Raw genomic sequence first — 25,264 nt, forward strand, 5'->3', positions numbered from 1 at the left:
ATGAATTGAGCTTCTCATTGAATTTAGGCTTGAATCCCAATGGACACTGACATTTTTCCTCAACACATTTCTCTGTGGGGTTGCAACATTTGCTATAGCAAGGAGTGCTACCGAAAGGACACTCAATGTGGAGATGGGGTAATTCACTTACAGAACTATTTACAGCTACACACAGTGTGGTATTACTCTTGACTTCAAATTCTTCTTGGAAGCCTGGATTGCATACACACTGATTTCCCTTAAGACAATGACTTTGGGCCGGACAACATATGCCTGAACAAATATCTCTGTTTTGATCACAAGCTAGCTCAGCTATAACTTCTCTTTTAGGCAGACATGCTGAGGAATTTAGACTGGCATAAAAGCCTTCATCACATTTACATACCCCCTCCAGGCATTTACTATTGGGACCACATTCTTGTTGGCAGCCTGCACTCTCACCCAAATCTACCTCCTCCATCAGTTCACACTCCACAATATTTTTATCTTCATAAATTTTTGGCAAAAATCCTGCATCACACAGACATTTGTCCCCCACACATTGGCCTGCAGGGGCACAACACTTTTCCAAACACTCCGTATAACCCAACGGGCATTTTGGCAGTACTTTCTCACAAAACCATATATCATCTGCAATCATTTTACTTTCATAGCCCTTCGCACATACACAAAAATTTTTATTCGCACACTTGGCCTTGGGTCCACAATCCACATCTTTATCGCATTTCAATGGTATGGGAAAGACACATTTGCTTTGATTTTTCTCTTCATCCAAGTATTCGAAAAATCCTTGCCGACATTGACATTTGTTTAAATCGTTGCACTCCATATATTCACCGCAATCATTGGGTCGACAACTGTCCTCCGATACTTCAGGTGTCAGACAGGAGCCATTGGCACTTTTAAATTCGTGTTCTCCACATTCCATTTTAACAAGTTTAAAAATTATAAAAAGTAACAGAAGTCTGTAGAACATGGTTTAGCCGCCTCTGTGGGTTCTTCTTGTTGGACTGAGAACTTCAACTAAACTAATTTGATATAATTTTAGAACATTTTCATATACCATCGACTTGGTGTGGTTAAACATAAGTTGGAATTTTAATTGAAAAACTGTTGCGGTTTTTTTTTTCATAAAATCTTTATCGCCTTATGCAAATTGAACGAGTAAAAACGCATTAAGTTTTGCCGTGCCGAACTTTGGATACCCGCCACCATGGATAAATTAAAAATCGTGTTTTATATGAAACTCCACTAACATGCAAATGGGAGCTGGTATAGATCAGTTTCAGCTAAGTCGGGCCAGAAATCCGCTTTTTATGGGCCTAAGATTCTAAATTGAAAAATCGGTCTATATGTCAGCTTTATCTAAATTTAATCTGATCTGGACCATATTCTGGTCAAATGACGGGTGGCTTCCAAATTCCAGCGAAATTGGGTTATAAATGTAACTTTTATGGGTTTAAGGCCCTTAATCGGCAAATCGGGCTATATTGCAGATATGCAAATTTTTTTGCAAATCTTACCCCTGACCACTCCACGTACAGGGGCAAACTTCTCACATATCAATGAGTGCAGTTCGATTCAAGTTATTTAAGCTCAATGATAAGGGGCCTCATTTTCATAGCCAAATCCGAACGGCGTGCTACTATGAGACCCTCCTTGGAGAGAAGTTTTACATGGCATAGTATCTCACAAATGTTGTTGAAAGGATTTTCTTAAAATTTTCACAGATGGTGCATAATGATCCCGAGGTGAAAATAAGGTACTACATATTTGATATCTGAAGGGGGACGGACCCTCCTACTTACCCAAATTTTCAGAAACGCCAGATCTCGAAGATGGGTGGTGCGAATTAAGCGACATTTTGTGTACTCTCTTTTAGTAACCTTAAATCAAAAATGGGGGGACGCCCCTCCCCCAAAACCTACCAAATATAGATTTAGACCAATCACGACAATATGGTACTCAAATGAAAGGTATTTAAGAGTAAAATACGAATCTGTTATCCCTAAGTCGGACATATGTACCGACAATGGGAATATGGGACTCAAATAAATGGTATTTGCGAGTAGATTACGAATTTGACATCGAAATGTGGGACCAAGTTTCTGGGGGTCCACCCCTTCCCCAAAACAGGAATTATTTACTGACCATGGCAATATGAGGCTCACATAAAAGGTATTTGGGTGTAGAATACGAATGGGATATCCAAATGTGGGACCAAGTGTTGGGGGGGCCGCCCGTCTCTAAAATCACCACCCAAAGAGGACAAATTAACGACCATAGCAATATGGGGCTCAAATGAAAGGTCTTTGGGAGTAAAGCACGAATCTGATAACAATATTCGGGAAAAGTGTCTATGACGTCACCTCTCACCGCCATAACACCACCCAAAAAGGACGTATTAGCTGACCCGTGCAATATGGGGAACACGAATCTGATATATATTTTCAGGGCCAAGTCACTGGGAGGCTGCCCCTATTTACCAAACCATGTCAAATGAATGGTTTTGGGAAGTAGAGCACGAAATTGATACCCATTTTCGGGACCAATTTGCTGGGGGTCTTACCTCTTCCCCAAAACACCCCACAATCAGCAATTATTTACTGACTATCGAAATATTGGACTCTAAACGTCACGTTCTTCTCCAAAACGTCCCCAAAGAGTGAGTACAAATTTACCGACCATGGCAATATGTGTCTCAAACGAAAAGTATTTGAGATTAGAAAACAAATTTGATAACCTATTTTGGGGTCATGTGTTGGGGGGACGGTTCATTTGGTAAAATCTTCTAGTATCTAAATAAAGTCCGATCTTAGCCATTTTTGAGTCCAATATTGGGAGGCCTATAACTACTCAATGTTTAAAATTTCAGCGAAATCGGTTAACAAATTAAGCTTTTATGGTTTTCAGACCCTTAATCGGGAGATCGGTCTATATGGCAGCTATACCTAAATATAGTCCGATCTGAACCAAATTTGGTCCTACGTTGGGAAGCGTACTCACTGTTTCAAATTTCATCGAAATCGGATAAAAAATAAGGCATTTATGAGCATTAGACCCTTTATCATCAGATCGGTCTATATAGCAGCTATGTACAAATATGATCCGATTTGGTCTGTTCAAGAACTTAACCAGCGTGCATCAAAAATATGTATCTGTGCCAAGTTTCAGCTCAATATCTCAATTTTTGAAGGCTGTGGTACGCAAAACGGCCATGTTTGCGTACTATGACGATAAATATTGTAATAGGTATTTGATAGTAGAATACAAATTTGATATCCAATTTTGGGGCCTAGTGTTTGAGGGTCGTCTCAGCCCATAAACTCCCGCTAAACCAATGGCTATTGTGGCTCGAGTAAAAGAAATGTGAGAGTAGAGCATGATGCTGATATTTTTTCAGGTCTAAGTGCGTTAGTGGCCGCGCCATACACATACTTGTGGATTATGACAATAGGAGTAGAACACCAATATGATATTCACATTGGGGCGAAATATCTGAAAAGGCTGTACCAGTAGCGCCATGAAGGACTTTCCTGACCGTGCCAGTATAGAGCTCAGATAAAATAAGAGAGTGAGAGAGGGCGCAGCGAAGCGGGCCCTGTCCAGGTAATTTATTAAATATAAATTTCAATGAATCTCAAAAAAAAAAAAATCATTTTGTTTTCAAAAATATTTAAATTTTTTAATAATTTAATTTTATTAAAATTACTGCAAAAAATCTTTTTGTTGTTGTCAATTTTCATGTTAATTTAACTTCTTACAAAAACTAATGAGAGCTTCTTAAGATCATGTTGCATAGCTGGTTAAATAGTTAAAATGAGCAAAAATAGGAAACTTTTTAGAATTTTTGAGTATAACATAACAACATGGTGTACAAATATCCAAGGGCAAATCCTATGCAAACGAAACCGGTGATAATATAAAAAGGAGGATATCGATAAGGTAACTTTTTTACATCCTCATTAGGTACACAATAAACGGCTGTGGTATTTCCTAGCAGAGCCGCTTTGAAACCTTGCAGGCAGCGACAACCTTTGACTTGATCACAAATAGATTTTCCCCTACAGCATAGTGTAGAACAGATATTTTCACCTTTCAAGCATTGATCTACGGAATTGTTTCTTTCCAAGGATGTATCCACTTTGTTGGGATAGATGTTCTTGGGCAACATAGTGGTAGTTACGTTGGGCAAACTTAAATCAATAGTCGATGAAAGATTATATGAAACTGTTGTTGAAGTTGCTGTGTTATACTTCATCTTTGAGGTTTCTTCAGTATTATGATTGCGGGATCCATTAGCATATGATGTATTGCTTTCAATAGGGGAAGTATTTGTAGATGATTCTGATGTATTCATTAAATGAATTGTTGTTGATGATTTCATATCATTTAAAGATTCCCTTAACTGCTTATTATTGTTAAGAAGGGAAAAGTCAATGGATGACTCTGTGTATATCGAAGTATTGTTGTGAGTAGGGAAGATGTTGGCTAACGAATTTGTTGAACTCAAGAAATTTCTTTCAGTTGAATGTTCAATATCATAACTTGAAGATCCATTGTATACAGTACCATGGTTTGTAGAAGGTTCATCAGTATATTCTGCCGTTGATGCAGTATCGGCATCATTTGAAGATGGATTGTTTGTTGAAGATGTTGAAGTTGTTGTATTAGTAGAAACATTGAATCGTGTATTACTGCCTATTACATATGGAGCAGTGTATAACTCTGTTAATTGCCATGAGTTATCTGAAGTAAATTTTTGACTAATCAATGTTGAAGATGTTTTAATTTCTTCAGTTGATGATTCTGTTTGCTCTGAAGAATCATTTAAAGTTATTGTACCATTGAACTCTGAAGGGATTGAAGAAGGCGATTTACCGCTACTAAGCATAGACTTATAGATTACATATGGTACAGTGGTTGTCGTCCTTGATTGCCATGAATAATCTGAAGTGGTAAATGTCGACGATGGGTTAGTGTTGTTGTAGTTCAAATAATTTTCCGTCGATTGATCAGCATATTTCTCGTTTTCTGTAGTAGCAGACAGTTCCGTTGATTCTGACAATTGTTTTGGTTCCTCGAATGTTTTCAATTTGGTATTATTTAACTTCAACAAGTGTCTACTGATCAATGTTGTGTTTGTAATATTCATTTCTTCACTTGATGATTCCATTTGCTCTGAAGAATCATTTAAAGTTGTTGTCCCATTTAATTCTGAAGTGATTGAAGAAGTCGATTGTTCGTTATTAACTGAAGACTCAAAGATTTCTATTATAGTAGAAATGCTAGATAACCCATCTGAAGTTTGATTTCTTGGAAATTGATTATCAGTAGGTTCTGTCGATTCGAATGTATTAGTATAAGTCCCTGATTTATAAATATTGTTTATATCTATATCAGCAGAATCATTGGATTTTGTAGAGATATCACTTGGTGATTCAGATGTAATCACTTTGGTATTCAAATCAATAGTGGAATCTGTTAATTCTTGTTCAGAAGTGGAAGATCCTATATGATAGGTATTGCCAGTCATAACACTGACAAATGCATGGGATTCTGTGGAAGACTCTGTAGATTCATCTGGATTTTCTGAAGTTGTAGTACTTTTTGATTGGTCAGTACTTTGAGTAGAAAACTCATTAATGTTTGGCATGATGTTGGATACAGATTTTGTAGAAAAGGTTAATTGTTCGTCGGTAGAAATGTTTAAATGTTCTGTAGAAATGGTTGATTGTACGTTAGGCATGGATGGTTGTTTGGTACCTAGAGTAGAGGTTTCTTTAATATCTGCAAAGATGTTAGTAGTATATAAGTTGGGCGTCGATATTGAATCATTTTCCTGAGACAATTGTTCTTCGTCAGGATTAAGAGTTACTACGATTGGCGTTAAGTCTGAACCAATAACATCTCTATTGAAGTTCTTTGTAGATGTATCATTAAATGATTCTCTAAAACCGGAATGATTAGTTGGATTATTCAATGGTAACTTAGCCGATTCGGTTTTGGGTGTAAGAGTAAAAGGTTCACCATCTTCTGTAGTAACGGAAGTAGATTCTAAATGATCTGTCGTCATTTCTGAGGGATTTTTCAAAATTTCCTTCATTTCTAACTCGTGAAGGATATTGTTATTGGCATAATCGATGTAAGCATTTGATGATCCATTGAGTTCTGTAATTTTGTTGATGGGGAAGGGTTTGTTAGTAATAATTTCCAAATCCAATTCATTTATTTCCTCAGTCGATTGTTTAGTTTTATAACCCAAAGCTGAATTGACTTCCGTGGTGCTGTCAGTTGAAGGTTTTTTGTCTCTCATGACGCTGTCAGTTGAAAATTTTTCAACCTCCATGATGCTGTCAGTTGAAGATGTATTGGCTTTAATTAAACTGTATATTGAAGATGATTCCATGTTGTCGAAATGGTTACTGCTCAGAGTTGTAGATTCATACACTTCTGAAGTCGTAATAATTGGAGATAGATTATCAGATATTTGCTGCTGTTTTGATTGATTTTCTTTATCCAATAGAGTTTCATTCATATCTGTAGCGTTGAGACTTTGTGTGGGATCCGAAGAAGAAACTGTCGATATTGAGGAAATTTCAAATGGCGCAACTGTAGAAGAAATAGAAATGGTAGCTGAGGATTCCAAAGTATCCGTTGAGGCCATGAGTTGATTTGACGTATGATCCGAAGTATTGTTCAATTGTTCTGAATAATCAGTTAAGGATCCATTGATTGGCGTACTCAAATTAGTTGGAGATTGACTTGTAATGGTTTCTAACCCTTTTGAAATAGTGTATGAATTTGTTGAACTCAATTGCTTATTGTTTAGTGTTGTGTGCGATTCTAAATCCGAAGTTATCGTTGAAGCCATGAGTTGATTTGACATATGATCCAAAGTATTGTTCAATTGTTCTGAATAATCAGTTAGAGATCCGTTGATTGGGGTATTCAAATTAGCTGGAGATTGACTTGTAATGGTTTCTAGCCCTTTTGATGTAGTGTATGAATTTGTAAAACTCGATTGCTGATTGTTTAGTGTTGTGTGCGATTCTAATTCCATAGTTATTGTTGAAGCCATAAGTTGATTTGACATATGATCCCAAGTATTGATCAATTGTTCTGAATAATCAGTTAAGGATCCATTGATTGGGGTACTCAAATTAGCTGGAGATTGAATAGTAATGGTTTCTAGCCCTTTTGATGTAATATATGAATTCGTTGAACTCGATTGCCCATTTTTTAATGTTGTGTGTGAATTGTTGCTTTCCGGAAGTATATTCGTTGGTATTAGCACAGTCGATGATTCAAGCAGATTTTCGGAAGTAGTGAATTTTATTTTTGATTCTTCTGAAGATTTATCGACTTCTGCAATCGGTAATTCCACACCTTGAACTAGGCTTTTTTTGTGTTCAGTTGTAATAGTCTGTTGAATTTCTTCAAGAGCATGTTTGCTGATTTGATTTGCAGATACCCCAAATTCAGTTTGGTTTTGTCTTAAAAGTGATTTTACAGTTGGTTCTGATTCATTGATAACTTGCTCAGACAATTCTTTGATTTTATTCATTTCTGTATTAATGTTACTGGAAAGTGGTTCAGTAAGAGAATCTTCAGTTGAAGTGGGAGTTTGATTATTATATTCTACATTTATCGTTGATGAAGTATCAGTTAAAGTTGTTTGAAGTGTATTTTGAGATTGTTTGGTACTATAATTCGAATACAAAATATTTTCCGACATGTTGTTGCTTAGTGGTGAATGAGTTGCATTTTGGGCTGCTACAGATGTATTCGTGGAAGTTTCGACGTCATTGGATACAGGAGTTGTAACGTTCGATGATTTTTTTGGAACTGAAATGAAGACATTTTCATAATATTATATATTAAAGATCTTTCAACGATACCCAATAAAAAACCGGAATCATGGTTCATCTTAGACAAAAATTTCCTTACTCGAGTTTTCGCTACCAAAAGCAGATGGTTCCGTGTCTTCTGCTGTTGTATTCGTTTGAAATGGTTTTGTAGAATCAGTACCTAGAGTTGATGCTTCTTTGTTTTCTGTTGTTGCATTAGTTAGAGATACTTCTGTGGTTGAATGTCCTGGAAAAAATAGTTTATCAATTATTATCAAAATTCTTGGAACATATTTGAAATAGCTAAATTGTTTAGAAGCTGGAGAGCATCATGGTTCAAGTGGGTGACCTGAACCGATATTGTTTTTCTGCCTTCTAAATGTTTGAGAACAATTAAAAGGCCGGGCCGAACTTGGTATATCTACCAGTACGAATATACATATTAACCACATTTCGTTGTAATACGGTAAAAAATGCAATCCATAGCAGTTATATCTAAATTTAGTCCGATCTCCACCACATTCTGAAAGGCCATGTAAGGATCTAACACATCTCATTGTAACAAATTAATCGGTTAAAAAATGCACGGGCCCAATAGCATAAATCGGTATATGTATTTGACAGCTGTATGCAGATAGAGACCGATCTGAACCATATTGAATACGAATGTCGAAAAGTCTAACACAATAGGTCTGTTCGAGTAATTTTCCAGTAAAAACTTTTTCAGGAGAGTAAAAGCCCTTTTACTCTCTTTAAAAAATTTGCAAGCAACAGCACGCGAACAACTTCCACTGAAAATTTGCAGAACAACAGCTGATTTTTGTTTTGGTTGGTTTTTTATTTGCTTGCTTAGGAAAACAATTGTACAAGATTCGGCCCGGCCGAATCTTGGGAACCCACCACTCTGAATTCTGAAGTCATAATGGAACACTGAGGGCAAATTTTCAGCCAAATCGTATAAAAATCGCGGCTTGTAAGAGCTCAAGAAATCCAATCGGGAGATCGGTTCATATGGGACTATATCAGGTTATAGACCGATTTGGTTCGTACTTAGCTCCGTTATGAGGAGTCATAACAGAATACTATGTGCAAAATTTCAGCCAAATCGAATGAAAATTGAGGCTTCCGAGGGCTCAAGAAGTCAAATCGAGGAATCTTGGCAGAGTTGTTGGTTGTTGTGTGGGCCCATAAAAGCCACATTTATTATCCGATTTTGCTTAAATTTGGAACAGTGAGATGTGTAAGGCCAGTCGACATCCTTCTTCAATTTGGCTCAGATCGGTCCAGATTTGGATATAGATGCCATATTGAACGATCTCTCGATTTAACGTTTTGGGCCCATAAAAACGCATTTATTGTCCGATTTCGTTGAAATTTGGAACAGTGAGTTATGTTAGCCTCTTCGACATCTTTGTGCAATTTGAATCAGAACGGTCAAGATTTGGATATAGCTACCATATAGACCTATCTCTCGATTTAAAGTTTTGAGCCCATAAAAGGCGCATTTATTGTCCGATTTCGTCGAAATTTGGGATAGTCAGTTGTGTTAGGCCATTCGACATCTTTCTGCAACTTGGATCAAATCGGTCAAGATTTGAATATAGCTATCATATATACCGATCTCTCGATTTAAGGCTTTGGGCACATAAAAAGCGTAATTATTGTCGGATGTCGCCGAAATTTGGGACAGTGAGATAAATTAAGCTCCTCGACATACTTTTGCAATGTGGCACATATCGGTCTAGATTTGGATATAGCTGCCATATAGACCTATCTCTCGATCTAAGATTTTGGAGCCATAAAAGGCGCATTCTACGACATTTAGCGGCAACTTCGCCCAAATCTGTCCAGATTTGGATATAGCTGTCATATAGACCGATATCTGGATTTAAAGTCTGGGCCCCATAAAAGGCGCATTTATAATCCGATTTCGCTAAAATTTGGAATAGAGACTTATATTAGGCTTTTCGACATCCGTGTCATATATAGTTCACGTCGGTTTATTTTTAGATATAGCTACTACAAAGATGAAAATTTTGTTATACACAATTGAACAATGAGTCGTACTTATAAGTATTTGGTACAAATCGAACATATTTCGATAAAGCTCGTATGGAGCATAAGGTATGCATTTTTTACCGGATTTTGGCGAAAGGTGGTTTACGTATATACCCGAGGTGGTGGGTATCCAAAGTTTGGCCCGGCCGAACATAACGCCTTTTTACTTGTTTTTGTCAATTTCAAAAGTAAAATTTTTGTAATTTTTAAAAAATGTGGGGAAAATATGTTAATTTGAAATCTTGAGCTATGGTTCGTATGGACTTACCTTCCGGCGAGCTAGAAGTACTGGCATTAAGCGACTCATCTTGGCTTTTAGTTAATGCTACAGTTGTTTGCTTCTCAGAATTTTTCGCCGTTGAAGTATTTACATCCTCGCCTTTATGTGCTTGATTTTTTGGTAATACCTGCTGCCATACTGATTCTAAAGTGTAAATTTTCTCTGTAGAACTTGGGGACACTTTAGGAATGGATTTCCAACATTTTATTCTATAGTCTTTATAGTCCATGTACTCCTCAAAACCCTCTAAACAAACGCATTCATTCAATTGGTTACACTTCATAAATTCACCGCATTCGGAGGGATTGCAGTCGGGTAGACCCACCGGACTTAAACAGATTCCATTATGATTTAGCAGCTCATTTGGTCCACATTTACATTCGACCTTGGTGACAATTAAGAATAATATAATAACACTTAAAAATAATTTTGGCATTTTTTTTTCTTTGTTTCTCTCTGCTTTTTGTAATCTTGACTTAGTGTTTTTTATTCCCCTTAACAGAAACCGTGAACTTGTGTTGGTCGTTTGACTTTCTCAAAGAAACTGCTGAAAGTTTGTATGATAATTGTTGGGATTTCTTTTGAGCGACATTGAAAATTAAAAACCACAAATTCCCAATTTTGATAAGAACTTGTGAAGAATTTCAAATATTTGGAATTAGAGTTGGATATGATGTTTTTCGGGGTAAAGTACACAAAAGTTTAAATTCTAAAATAAGCTCATATCAACAATTTATTGATATACAGAATGCCTGGATGACTCATATATGGAAGGAGGTGTTGCTGAGATATTTTTTTACAGTTGTCTAAGGCAGTTGCTGTGGTAATAAAATCTTCTCAGGTCAATAATATTATCGCAGTTTTACAGGAAGATATTTGTATACCCTCCACCATAGGATGGGGGTATACTTATTTCGTCATTCTGTTTGTAAAACCTCGAAATATGAGTCTGAGACCCCTTATCGTCATGTCATTTTCAGCCGATCTAGCCATGTCCGTCCTACCGTCTGTCCGTCCGTCTGTCGAAAGAACGCTAACTTTCAAAGGAGTAAAGCTAGCCGCTTGAAATTTGTAAAAATACTTTTTATTAGTGTAGGTCGGTTGGTATTGTAAATGGTCGGTCAAGTAAATCGGTCCATATTTTGACATTGGCTGAAATTTCGCATGACGTGTTTCGTTACAACTTCCAACAACTGTGCACAGTATAATTTAATTCGGCCCATAACCAGATAAAGTTGCCATATAAACCGATCTGGGGTCTTGACTTCTTGAGCCTCTAGAGGGCGCAATTCTCATCCGATTTGGCAGAAATTTTGTACAACGGCTTCTCTTATGACTTTCAACATACATGTCTAAGATGGTCATCTAAGACGGATACAGCTCCCATGAAAACCAGTCTCAGATGCATATTTCGAGGTGTTACAAACACCCCCATCCTATGGTGGAGGGAGAAGGAGGAGAAGTGTTAGACCCATTGAAAAGTATACCGATCGACTCAGAATCACTTTCTGATTCGACTTAGTCATGTCCGCCTGTAAGTCCATGTATTGTTGTAATCAAAATGCAGGTCGTATTTGATGTCCAATCATAACGAAGTTTTGCACATATCTTTTTTTTGCCCAAGACGAACACAATTGATTTTGGTAAACATCGGTTCAGATTTAGATATAGCTCCTATATATATGCATCGCCCCATTTTCACTTAAATCGCCGTAGTAACTACAATTTTCAACCAATCTGCACAAAATTTGGCGTGGATTGTTCTGTTACGGATTTTAATATATCTGCAAAATTTCATCAAAATCGGTTTAGATTTAGATATAGCTCCCATATATATGTATCGCCCGATTTGCACTTAAATGGCCGTAGTAACTACAATTTTCAACCAATCTGCACAAAATTTGGCGTGGATTGTTCTGTTACTGATTTTAATATATCTGCAAAATTTCATCAAAATCGGTTTAGATTTAGATATAGCTCCCATATACATGTATCGCCCGATTTGCACTTAAATGGCCGTAGCAGCTACAATTTTCAACCAAATTTGGCGTGGATTGTTCTGTTACTGATCTTAATATATCTGCTAAATTTCATCAAAATCGGTTCAGATTTAGATATAGCTCCCATATACATGTATCGCCCGATTTGCACTTAAATGGCCGTAGCAGCTACAATTTTCAACCAATCTGCATAAAATTTTGCATGAATTGTTCAGTTACTGATCTTAACATATCTGCTAAATTTCATCAAAATCGATTCAGATTTAGATATAGCTCCCATATATATGTATCGCCCGATGTGCACTTAAATGACCGTAGTAGCTACAATTTTTAACAGATGTGAACAAAATTTGGCACGGATTGTTTTGTCACTGATCCTTACATATCTGCAAAATTGTATCAAAATCGGTTCGAATTTGGATGTAGCACCCATACATATGTATAGCTGGATTTGCACTTATATGGCAGTAGTAACAATAATTTTCAAACGATCTGTTTGAAAGTCGGTTCATATTTAGATAAAGCTCTCATATACATATATATTTATATATTGCTGTTGAAGACTTAATTGTCGGCTCCCGGAGGATCAGCGCCATATGGGAACTTACTAGTCTACGCACCATGGAACCTTTAACCCGTTTCCCAACACTGAAAAACATGGATACATGCCAAAGCTTGTTATAAATTTTATTTAATTTTGTATGTATCATATATTTTCAAAATTTTAACATTAAATTGTATGAAGAAACAAATAAAAAACTTTTTTTCTAAATTTCATTCAGATTCACTTCCAAGTTTCCCTTAAAATGAAATCGTTTACCGTGGACATTTAACACTCCCTCCATATGGACATCCTCTTTATCATTATTCGGTATATCATGGGATATTTCTGGTGGAATATCAGGACCATTGCCATCGAAAGTCTCCTCATTACTTGGTATACACTCGTTGGCATTTTGTGGAGATTTCTTGTATCCCACAATGCAAGCACACTTTCCAAGGTTGTTGCAAAAACCATTTACACAGACAGCATCCTCTCCGGTGCACTTACAGAGGTCCGGGACAACGCAGTCATCATTTTCACATTTTCGGCACAAAGGCACACAGTTTCTATTATCAACGGCTACGTATCCTTCGCAACAAAAATTTCTTGTTTGAATTATACTTTCCTCAGCCCATTGCTCATTTTTCAAAACCTTAATTATTTTAGTTATATTTGCGGGACAGATTTGAGTTTGAACCAAAGTAAAAATTTGCATTAAAAATGCGATTTCCATTAAAATGAAAATAAGACGCAGCGTAGGCATGGTGAATGTTTGAGAACTCTTGCTTAGAGTTTTAAGCGAACTGCCTTGGAATTTGTTGAAAGTGTGGTTTTAGTACATGATTGGCTTGGTTAAGTTTTTTTATTATTGTATTAGGGGTCATCAAAAGTAAATGGCCACAGTTACTACTCAAGCCCCCAAGGGCTCATTTCAAAACGATTGCATTAAAATAAACTGGTCACCGTAGCGCGGAGGCTTGCTAAACGCCTGGGTTCGAATCCTGGCGAGATCATCAGAAAAAAATTTTAGCGGTGGTTAACGCCTCCCAATTCTGCCGCCATATGTGAGGTACTATGCCATGTAAAAACTTCTCTTCAAAGAGGTGTCGCACTGTGGCTTGCCTTTCGGGCTCAGCTATAAAAAGGAGGTCCCTTATCATTAGGCTTAAAACTTGAATCAGACTGCATTCATTGAAATGTGGGGAGTTTGCCCCTGTTTCTTAATGAAATGAAAGCATAGGCTCGAATCCTAGCAAGACCATCAGAAAAAAAATTTCAGCGGTGGTTTCCCCCTCCTAACGCTGGCAACATTTGTGTGGTACTTTGTCATGTAAAACTTCTCTCCAAAGAGGTGTCGCACCGGTGTTTGGATTCGACTATAAAAAGGAGTAGCTTAAACTTGAATCGGACTGAACTCATTGTTATGTGAGAAGTTTGCTCCTGTTCCTTAGTGGAATGTTTATGGCAGAATTTGCATTTGCAGTTATGTTGTAGTTTAAGTTCTCTGCTATTCTCTTCAGCACACATGGACTATGTTATGTTAATAAATTTCCTTTTATACCCTCCCCCATAGGATGGGGGTATACTAATTTCGTCATTCTGTTTGAAACACCTCGAAAAATGCGTCTAAGACCCCATAAAGATTATATATTCTTGATCGTCATGACATTTTAAGTCGATCTAGCCATGCTCGTCTGTCCATTCGTCTGTCCACCCGTCTGTCCATCCGTCTATCTGTTCGTCTGTCTGTCCGTCTGTCTGTCTGTCCGTCTGTCTGTCTGTCCGTCTGTCTGTCCGTCTCTCTATCCGTCTGTCTGTCCGTCCGTTCGTCTGTCCTTCAGTTTGTCGAAATCACTCTAAATTTCGAAGGAGTAAAGCTAGGCGCTTGAAATTATGCACAAATACTTTTTATTAGTGTAGCTCGGTTGGGAATGTAAATGGGCCAAATCGGTCCATGTTTTGATATAGCTGCCATGAAAACCGATCTTGGGTTTTGAATTCTTGAGCCTCTAGAGGGCGCAATTCTCTCCCGATTTGGCCGAAATTTTGCATGAGGAGTTTTATTTCGACTTCCAACAACTGTATTTAGTAAGGCGCAAATCGGTACATAACCTGATGTAGCTGCCATATAAACCGATCTGGGATCTTGACTTCTTCAGCTTTTAGAGGGTGCTATTGTTATCCGATTTGGATGTAATTTTGCACGTGGTTTTTTGATATCACTTCCAACAACTGTGCTTAGTATGGTTCAAATCGGTTCATAACCTGATATAGCTGCCATATAAACCGATCTTGGATCTTGACTTCTTGAGCCTATAGAGGGCGCAATTCTCACCCGATTTGGTTGAAATTTAGCATGAGGTGTTTTGTTATGACTTTCAACAACTGTGCTTAGTATGGCGCAAATCAATACATAACCTGATATAGCCGCCATATAAACGGATCTCGGATCTTGACTTCTTGAGCCTCTAGAGGGCGCAATTTTCATTCGATTTGTCAGAAATTTTGTACAACGGCCTCTTCCATGACCTTCAACAAACGTGTGTGATATGGTCTTTATCGATCAATAGCTTGATACAACTCCCATATAAACCGATCTCCCGATTTTGCTTATTGAGCCCCTACAAGGTTCAATTCTTATCCGAATGGACTGAAATATTACACAATGACTTCTACAATGTTCAGCATTGAATTCATTTATGATCCGAATAGGACTATTACTTGATATAGCTCTAAAGGCATAAGAGTTCTTATTCATTGTTTTTTGTTTGTTAAAAAGTGATACCGCTCAAAGAACTCGACAAATGCTATTCATGGTGGAGGTTATTTAAAATTCGTCTCGGCCACGATTTTACTTGTTATTATCTAGAGTTTTTACTCTTTTCCCTATTATTTGAAAATTTTAAAGCTAAAGCTAAAGTTAATATTGAATGACATATTAGGCCTTTAAATAATTTAATGGCCAAAACTTTTTTGGCCGCCCTAATATTTATGTCGCCAGCACATATGCTACTGCGGATTTCTTAATGTTATCGCAAATGTTGTGCAGCTCAAATAAACTTTATTAACTAAAAAAATTAGCTCAAAATTTGAGGTTTTATCAAAATTATTAAAAAAAAACGTGTAGAGAGTATTTAACAAGTAAGAGCGCGCTAAGTTCGCCCGACCGATTCTTATATACCTTCCATCATGGATCGCATTTGTCGAGTTATTTGCGCGATATCTCTCTCTCTAGACAAACAAAGCATAATGGAGATATATCAAGTTATAGTCCGATTCGGACCATACGAGAATTGAATGTTGAAGACCATAGTAGAAGTCATTGGGTAATATTTCTGTCCATTCGGATAAGAATTACGCTTTGTAGGGGCTCAAGAAGCATAATCGGGAGATAGGTTTATATGGGAGCTGTATCAAGCTATTGATCGATTAAAATCATGTTACACACGTATGTTGAAGGCCATGGGAGAAGCCGTTGTACAAAATTTCAGCAAAATTGGATAAGAATTGAGCCCTCTAGAGGCTCAAGAATTCAAGATCCCAGGTCGGTTCATGTTGTAGCTAAATCAGGTTATTAGCCAACTTAGACCGTACTTAGCACAGTTGTTGGAAGTCATAACAAAACATATCATGTACAATTTCAGCCAATTCAGATAAGAATAGCGCCCTCTAGTGGCTGAAGAAGTCAAGATCCTAGATCGGTTTATATGGCAGCTATATCAGGTTATGAACCGATTTGAACCATACTTATCACAGTTAATGGAAGTCACAACAAAACACTTCATTCACAATTTTAGCCAAATAGGATAAGAATTGCTCCCTCTAGAGGCTCAAGAAGTCAAGATCCAAGATCAGTTTATAGGGCTAAGACCTCATAAAGTATTTAGATTCTTGATCGTATTGACATTCTGCGTCGATCTAGCCATGTCCGTTCGTCCTTCTGTCTAAATCACGATAGCGGTGGAACGCGTAAAGCTAGCCGTTTCAAATTTTGCACAGATACTTAATATTGATGAAGGTAGGTAGGTTCAGATTTCGATTTAGCGCCCATAAAATCCTATCTCCGATTTGACTTTTTGAGCCCTTAAAAGCCGCAATTTTGCAGATTTTGCTGAAATTTTGCACATAGTGTTCTGGTATGGCTTTCAATATCTGTGCCAAGTACGGTCTTAATCAGTCTTTAACCTTATATAACTCCCATATAAACCAGTCTTATGATATAAACCAATCTCCCATATAAACCGGGACCGAGGGCCTTGACGTTTTAAGAAGATATAGCCATGTCCGTCCGCCTGTCGAAAATATGATTGTGGTCAAACGCGTAAGGCTAGCCACTTGAATTTTTGCACAGATACTTAATATTGATGAAGGTCGTTGGGGAAAGCGAATGGTCCGTCGCTGTCCCGGTTCAGATTTAAATATAGCTCCCATATAAATCGATCTCCCAATTAGACTTCTTGAGCCCCTGGAAGCCGCAATTTTTGTCCGATTTGACTGAAATTTTGCAAGTGGTGATGTACTGCGAATTCCAATAACTGTGTCAAGTACTGTCCACATCGGTCTATAACCTGATATAGCTCCTATATAAACCGATCTCCCGATTTGAATTCTTGAGCCTCTGAAATCCAAAATTTTTTGTCCGATTTGACTGAAATTTTGCATACAGTGTTTCGTCAGGATTTCCAACTACTGTGTGAAGTACGGTCAAAATCATTCCATAACTTGATATAGCTCCCATATAAACCGATCTCCCGATTTGATTTCTTGAGTCTCTGAAAGCCGCAATTTTTGTCCGATTTGGCTGAAATTTTGCACATAGTGTTATGTTATGTCTTCCAACAACTGTGTAAAGTATGGTCTAAGTCGGTCTATAACCTGATATAGCTCCCATGTAAACCGATCTCCCGATTTGACTTCTTGAGCCCCTGGAAGCCACAATTATTTTCTGATGTGGCTTAAATTTAGCTTGTATTGTTTTGTTATGACTTTCAACGATTGTGTGAAGTATGGTTCAAATTGGCATCCTGATTTGAATTCTTGAGCTCCTGGAGGACCCAGAAAAAATTTAAGTTAATTTTTATACCCTCCACCATAGGATGGGGGGTATACTAATTTCGTCATTCTGTTTGTAACTAGTCGAAATATTCAACTGAGACCCCATAAAGTATATATATTCTTGATCGTCGTGAAATTTTATGTCGATCTAGCCATGTCCGTCCGTCTGTCCGTCCGTCCGTCTGTCTGTCGAAAGCACACTAACTTCCGAAGGAGTAAAGCTAGGCGCTTGAAATTTTGCACAAATACTTCTTATTAGTCCATGTTTTGATATAGCTGCCATATAAACCGATCTTGGGTCTTGACTTCTTGAGCCTCTAGAGTGCGCAATTCTTATCCGATTTGAATGAAATTTTGCACGACGTGTTTTCTTATAATATCCAACAACTGTGCCGAGTATGGTTCAAATCGGTTTAAAACCTGATATAGCTGCCATATAAACCGATCTTGGGTCTTGAGTTCTTGAGCCTCTAGAGTGCGCAATTCTTATCCGATTGGGATGAAATTTTTGCACGAAGTGTTTTGTTATGATATCCAACAACTGTACCAAGTATGGATCAAATCAGTTTATAACCTGATATAGCTGCCATATAAACCGATCTGGGGTCTTGATTTCTTGAGCCTCTAGAGTGCGCAATTCTTATCCGATTGGAATGAAATTTTGCACGACGTGTTTTGTTATGATATCCAACAACTGTGCCAAGTATGGTTGATATCAGTTCACAACCTGATATAGCTGCCATATAAACCGATCTGGGGTCTTGACTTCTTGAGCCTCTAGAGTGCGCAATTCTTATCCGATTGGAATGAAATTTTGCACGAAGTGTTTTGTTATGATATCCAACAACTGTATCAAGTATGGATCAAATCGGTCCATAACCTGATATAGCTGCCATATAAACCGATCTGGGGTCTTGACTTCTTGAGCCTCTAGAGTGCGCAATTCTTATCCGATTTGAATGAAATTTTGCACGACGTGTTTTCTTACAATATCCAACAACTGTGCCGAGTATGGTTCAAATCGGTTTAAAACCTGATATAGCTGCCATATAAACCGATCTTGGGTCTTGAGTTCTTGAGCCTCTAGAGTGCGCAATTCTTATCCGATTGGGATGAAATTTTGCACGAAGTGTTTTATTATGATATCCAACAACTGTACCAAGTATGGATCAAATCGGTTTATAACCTGATATAGCTGCCATATAAACCGATCTGGGGTCTTGATTTCTTGAGCCTCTAGAGTGCGCAATTCTTATCCGATTGGAATGAAATTTTGCACGACGTGTTTTGTTATGATATCCAACAACTGTGCCAAGTATGGTTGAAATCAGTTCATAACCTGATATAGCTGCCATATAAACCGATCTGGGATCTTGACTTCTTGAGCCTCTAGAGGTCGCAATTATTATCCGATTTGTCTGAAATTTTGTACGACGGATTCTCTCATGACCATCAACATACATGTTTATTATGGTCTGAATCGGTCTATAGCCCGATACAGCTCCCATATAAATCGATCTCTCTATTTTACTTCATGAGCCCCCAAAGGGCGCAATTCTTATTCGAATTGGCTGACATTTTACACAGGTCTCCAACATATAATTTAATTGTGGTCCAAACCGGACCATATCTTGATATCGCTCTAATAGAAATGCAAATCTTTTCTTATATCTTATTTTTTTGCCCAAGAAGAGATGCCGGGAAAAGAACCCGACAAATACGATCCATGGTGGAGGGTATATAAGATTCGGCCCGGCCGAACTTAGCACGCTTTTACTTGTTTTTTTTAGAAAAGATCATTTTAGGGGGAGTGTGGCTACGTCCCTGGCTCCCATATAAACCGATCTCCCGATTTGACTTCTTAAGCCCTTATGAGCCCCTGATTTGTCTGATTTGGCTGAAATTTTGCATGTAGTGTTCTGTTACGACTTCCAATAACATTGCCAAATATTGTCCAAATCAGTCCATAACCTGATATAGCTCCCATGTAAACCGGTCTTTCGATTATCATTGTTTGATTCCTAAAAGCTTTATTATTTGCTGTTTTGACAGAAGTTTGGTATGTATAATACAATTATGCTCTACAATATATTTATTTTTTTTAAATTTATAACAGAATCCTTGGTCGGGGGTTCCTAAGATTCCGCCCGACCGAACTTAGCACGCTTTTACTTGTTTCTTCTAACATCTCCTTCATAATTAAGCAGCAGTCATTTTCAGCAAACAACAAATTTTTCAGCAGTAAGCCTGCTACTCTGAAATTGCAGTACGACTGCTGTAATAGCAGAACTACTGCTACAATTGCAGCAAAACTTTAACTACTAATATTCAGCAGTCAGTGTTTGCTATTTTTAGCAAACTTTTCTATGAGTGTTGTGATATCTATTTTGTGAGTAGAAAACATTGGAATCTACACTCATAAATGGTGGGCATAAATAACAACCTAAACATTCATGCAAAGGTAAAGTTGAGAAAGACATATGATAACCCGAGACTGGAACCCTAGGAAATATGTTCCCTACACGATTTTGTGTCATAATTATAGATTCTGCGTCATCCGCTTATGCTATTAAGTAAATATTTTGTTCATATGTACTGCTGACGTACATCCTATAGTAAGTAACCGGAACCAGCATACACTCGACGAATACTGTACAATAAAAATCTGTCCAGTTTTTACAAATTAAAAATGTTATCAAAACTTTTTTGACGTCATCCTAAAATTTCAAATTTAAAACCGAACAAACTTATGCAATAATTGTAAACCACAAATGCAAGAAAAATATGACGCTTCAGAGTTTGAGAAATATAGGATATCAATGTTCTAAAAATGCCATCGATAAAAAAAAAAAGCAAAGAACAAATATTTCTTGAAAATATTAAAATTTTATCTCAATGGCAAAAAGCTTGCGGTAATTCGTAAGAGCATGCTTGCAATATTTTTCAACCACAACAAACATGTTTTACTACATTAAATTCTCCATCTGGTGTTGAGCTTAATGGAGCTAAAGGTTTTCTTTTTATATACAACTGTCCTAATTTTGCAAAAATTGCGATAAGAAGTTGTATGTGAGTATTATTATTTTGCAGGGAAAAAGAAAAAAAAAATAACAATTAACAAAAAATTAAAAAATTTTGACCAGTATGAACTTAGAATACTTACCACTTAATACCACTCATTGTTGTAAATTTCAGAAAATTCGGTTTTTTATGATAATCGGGAGATTAGTCTATATGGCACCGTTACCCAAATGTGAACTGACCTGAACCATACCCGTTACGAATGTCGAGGGACCTAACACAACTCATTGTGTCAAAGTTTGCTTATCAGGTAATGATGCGCCTTTATGGGTCACAGACCATCGTTCTACATGATGGCTATATCAAGCTATAGCCCATCTTCGAATTCAACCTTATTATGGTACAGAAAACAAGAAAACGCGTGCTAAGTTCGGCCAGGTCGAATTTTGGGAACCCACAACCATGGATTTTGCTAAAAATTTATACAAAATAAATTTAGTTGAAGGACATAATTTTATTCAACATACCACACGTCTGTCGAACCAGCAAAAATTAAAAGCTTCTAGGAAAGAACAAGGATGATCGAAAGACCGGTCAGGTTATAGATTGACTTGGGTCGTATTCGGCACATTTGTTGAAAGTCATAACAGAACATTACATGCAAAATTTCAGACATAACATGCGGCTTTCAGGGGCTCAAGAATTCAAATCGGAAGGTCGGTTTATATGGGAGCTATATCAGGTTATAGACTGATTTTGACCGTACTAATCACAATAAGTTGGAAGTCATAACAGAACACTACATGCGAAATTTCAGCCAAATCGGACAATAATAACGGCTCCCAGAGGCTCAAGAAGTCAAATCGGGAGATCCGTTTAAATCTAAATCTGAACCGATATGACCCATTTCCAATCCTCAACGACCTTCATCGGTATTATGTTCCTGTGCAAAATTTTAAACGGCTGGCTTTACGCCTTCGATCTCTATCGTGATTTCGACAGACGGAGGGACGGACATGGCTAGATCGACTCAGAACGTCGAGACGACCAAGAATATCTATTTCGACGGAATGACTAGTTAAGTATACACCCATCCTATGGTGGTGGGTTTAAAAAACAAGTATCTGGTTATAGACCGATTTCAATCATACTCAGCACAGTTATAGGAATTCATAATAAAACACCTTATGCAAAATTTCAGCCAAATCGGATAGGAATTGTGTCCTCTAGAGGCTCAAGAAGTCAAGACCCAAGATCGGTTTATATGGCAGCTATATTAAAACATGGACCGATATAGCCCATTTACAATCCCAACCGACCTACAATAAGAAGAAGTATTTGTGCAAAATTTCAAGCGCCTAGTTTTACTCCTTCGAAAGATAGCGTGCTTTCTACAGACATACGGACGGCCGGACAGACGGACGGATACCCCCATCAAAGTTGTAGCTCAATATCTTCATTTTTTAAGACTGTAGTGTAATATCAATACACAAACAGAGGGACAGAAGAAAAGAAGGCCAACAGCTACATCGTATTAGAATTGTCGATGGCTATTTTGATATGTCCTTTACTGTTGGGTATACAAATGGTAAATACTAAATTCGTTCATTATATCAGGGATTCGGAGCTGAGCTGAGAAGAGCGTGGAGCGGAGCGGAGTAGAGCGTGGAGCGGAGCGGAGTAGAGCATGGAGCGGAGCGGAGTAGAGCGTAGAGCGGAGCGGAGTAGAGCGTGGAGCGTAGCGGAGTAGAGCGTGGAGCGGAGCGGAGTAGAGCGGAGCGGAGTAGAGCGTGGAGTGGAGCGGAGTCGAGCGTGGTGCGAATCGGAGCACGCCTAATTTTGCCGGAGCTCCATTTTTTGAGCACAGAGCGGAGCAGGAGCGTAGAGGTTTCCAATCTCAAAATCTGCTCCGCTCTGACAAAATAAAAATCTTTTAAATACACATTCAGGATCATCGTATATTTCTAGGACAATATAACAATGTCCGTGTGTCTATCCATCCGTCCATTTTAATCTCGCTAGGGCATTAAAAAATTAAGGTATTGACCTAAAGTTTGGCACAGATTAGTATTATATCTATACGCAGGTTAAGTTCTTGAATGAGCAAAATCATACTATATTTAGATATAGCTGTCATGTATATCGATCTCCCGGTTAAGGGTTTTAAGCTCAAACAAATAAAAATGTTCGGGTCTAGATGTAAACCACATTTTGTCATAATCCGGTGAAAAATGCATCATTTATGCCCCATAGCACCTATATCGAAATATGGTCCTATTTGGATCAAATACGGCACGGAACTTGAGTGGTCTAATAAGTACAAATCATTGTTAAATTTTGTAGAACAAATATTGGTTTTTTTGGCAGCCATATCCAAATACATACGATACGGACGTCGAAAAGCCCAACATAAGTCACTGTCAAATTTCAGCGGAATCGGATTACAAATGTTACTTTTATGGGGTTAAGACTTTAAATCGAGAGATCGGTCTATATGGCAGCTACATCCAAATCTGAACCGAGTATAAACGTAAACCACCTTTCGTCAAAATCTGGTGAAAAATTTATACCTTATGCCCCATAGCAGCTATATCGAAATATGTTCCGATTTGGACCAACCACTAATAAGTACAAGTCATTGTTCAATTTTGTAGAACAAAATATTAGTCTTTTTGGTAGCCATATCCAAATATAACCGATCTGAACCAAATTGACACGGATGTCGAAAAGCCTAGCATAAGTCAAAGTGTCAAATTTCAGTGAAATCGAACAATAAATACGCCTTTTAAGACCCCAAAGCATTAAATCGAGAGATCGGTCTATATGGCAGCTATATCCAAACCTTGACTGATCAGGGCCAAATTGCAGAAAGATGTCGAGGGGCCTAACATAACTTACTGTTCCAAAATTTGGCAATATTGGACAATGAATACGCCTTTTATGGGCCCAGGACCTTAAATCGAGAGATCGGTCTATGTGGCAGCTATATTCAAATCTGGACCGATCTGGGCCAAATTGCAGAAAGATTTCGAGGGGCCTAACACAATTCACTGTTCCAAAATTTGGCAAAATCGGACAAAGAATGCGCTTATTATGGGCCCAAAACCTTAATTTGAGAGATCGGTCTATATGACAGCTATATCCAAAACTGGACCGATCTGGGCCAAATTGCAAACAGATGTCGAGGGGCCTTACACAACTTACTGTTTCAAATTTCGGACAATAATTGTGGCTTTTACGGGCCTAAGACCTTAAATCGGCGGATAAGTATATATGGGGGCTACATCAAGATATAGTCCGATATAACCCATCTTAAAATAAATGCGCCTTTTATGGGTTCAAGACCTTAAATCGAGAGATCTGTCTAATGGACTCGGCTATAAAAAGGAGGCCCCTTATCATTGAGCTTAAAACTTAAATCGAACTGCACTCCTTCATATGTGAGAAGTTTGCCCATGTTCCTTAGTGGAATGTTCATGGGCAAAATTTACATTTGCATAATTTCTACTAACTTTCCTGTTTATTGTTATTATACTACACAAATTCTTTTTTATTAATTTTTATAAACTTCCATTGGTTTTTATTCCTTATTTTAAAAACTAATAAAAACAAATTAAAACAATTCTTACATATAAAGCACTGAGTATCCTTCCTTATAGCACCTTCAGTATAACCAGCAGCGGTTGTTTTTCAGGGGCAATTCTAAGAAACTTTTTTAAAATTTGCTCATTTATGAGATAGGAATTGCTGACAGTGTTGCTGACATCCAGCACATCATCTTCGTCCTCTGCATCATCATAGCCATCCTCTTCCCAACTTTTGGGCACACAAACAAATTCGTTGGAGGCCAATTTGCGATAGCCCTCATGACAGCTACACTTATTCGGAGCAGAGCAATAACCATTTTGGCAGCGTCTCTTACAACGTGGTTTGCATTTGAAATCTCTTATAGACATTCTGTAGCCAGGTGAACATTGGCATTCCCCAGGCTTAAGGCAGAAGCCATGATCACAACCTTCACACTGGGCCACACAACCGTCAGGTGTGGATACATAGCCCTCTCTGCAACCACAAACTCCCGGCCTTATGCACTCGGCATTGATGCAATCCTCACATATGGGGGCACATCCCTCGCTGGTTTCTATGTAGCCTTCATTGCACTTACACTCATCTGGAGCCAAACATTCGCCATTGTCACAGTTATCGCAACTGGGTATGCAACTGCCTCCGGAGAGGACAAAGCCATCATGGCAAAGCGATACACACATTGAGCGATTGGTCTTATCAGCAATGTAACCTTCACAGCATTCTTTCACCATGGTCTTTATGGGCACCTTCTCCAACCGTCCATTTCTTTTGACGGTCATCAATTTGGTTCTCTCTTGAAAGCACATTTGTGCTTCCACTATCACGCACAATGAAAATGTAATGACAAACGCCGCAATTAGGATCATCG

At 37.9% G+C, this 25,264-nt stretch overlaps 1 protein-coding gene across 1 annotated transcript; it reads right to left on the reverse strand.

Moving 5' to 3' along the window:
- Nucleotides 1-7,915: 7,915 nt before the first annotated feature.
- Nucleotides 7,916-10,659, reverse strand: LOC106085082 (uncharacterized). The gene is made up of 2 exons (XM_013249114.2): nt 10,177-10,659; nt 7,916-8,097 (listed from the first exon to the last, which is right to left on the reverse strand). The coding sequence occupies exons 1-2, from the start codon at nt 10,622-10,624 to the stop codon at nt 7,931-7,933; spliced, it is 615 nt and encodes a 204-aa protein (XP_013104568.2). The 5' UTR covers nt 10,625-10,659; the 3' UTR covers nt 7,916-7,930.
- Between the last annotated feature and the right edge of the window lie 14,605 nt (nt 10,660-25,264).

This window comes from Stomoxys calcitrans, chromosome 3 (genome assembly GCF_963082655.1).
Source record: "Stomoxys calcitrans chromosome 3, idStoCalc2.1, whole genome shotgun sequence".
Lineage (NCBI taxonomy): Eukaryota > Metazoa > Arthropoda > Insecta > Diptera > Muscidae > Stomoxys > Stomoxys calcitrans.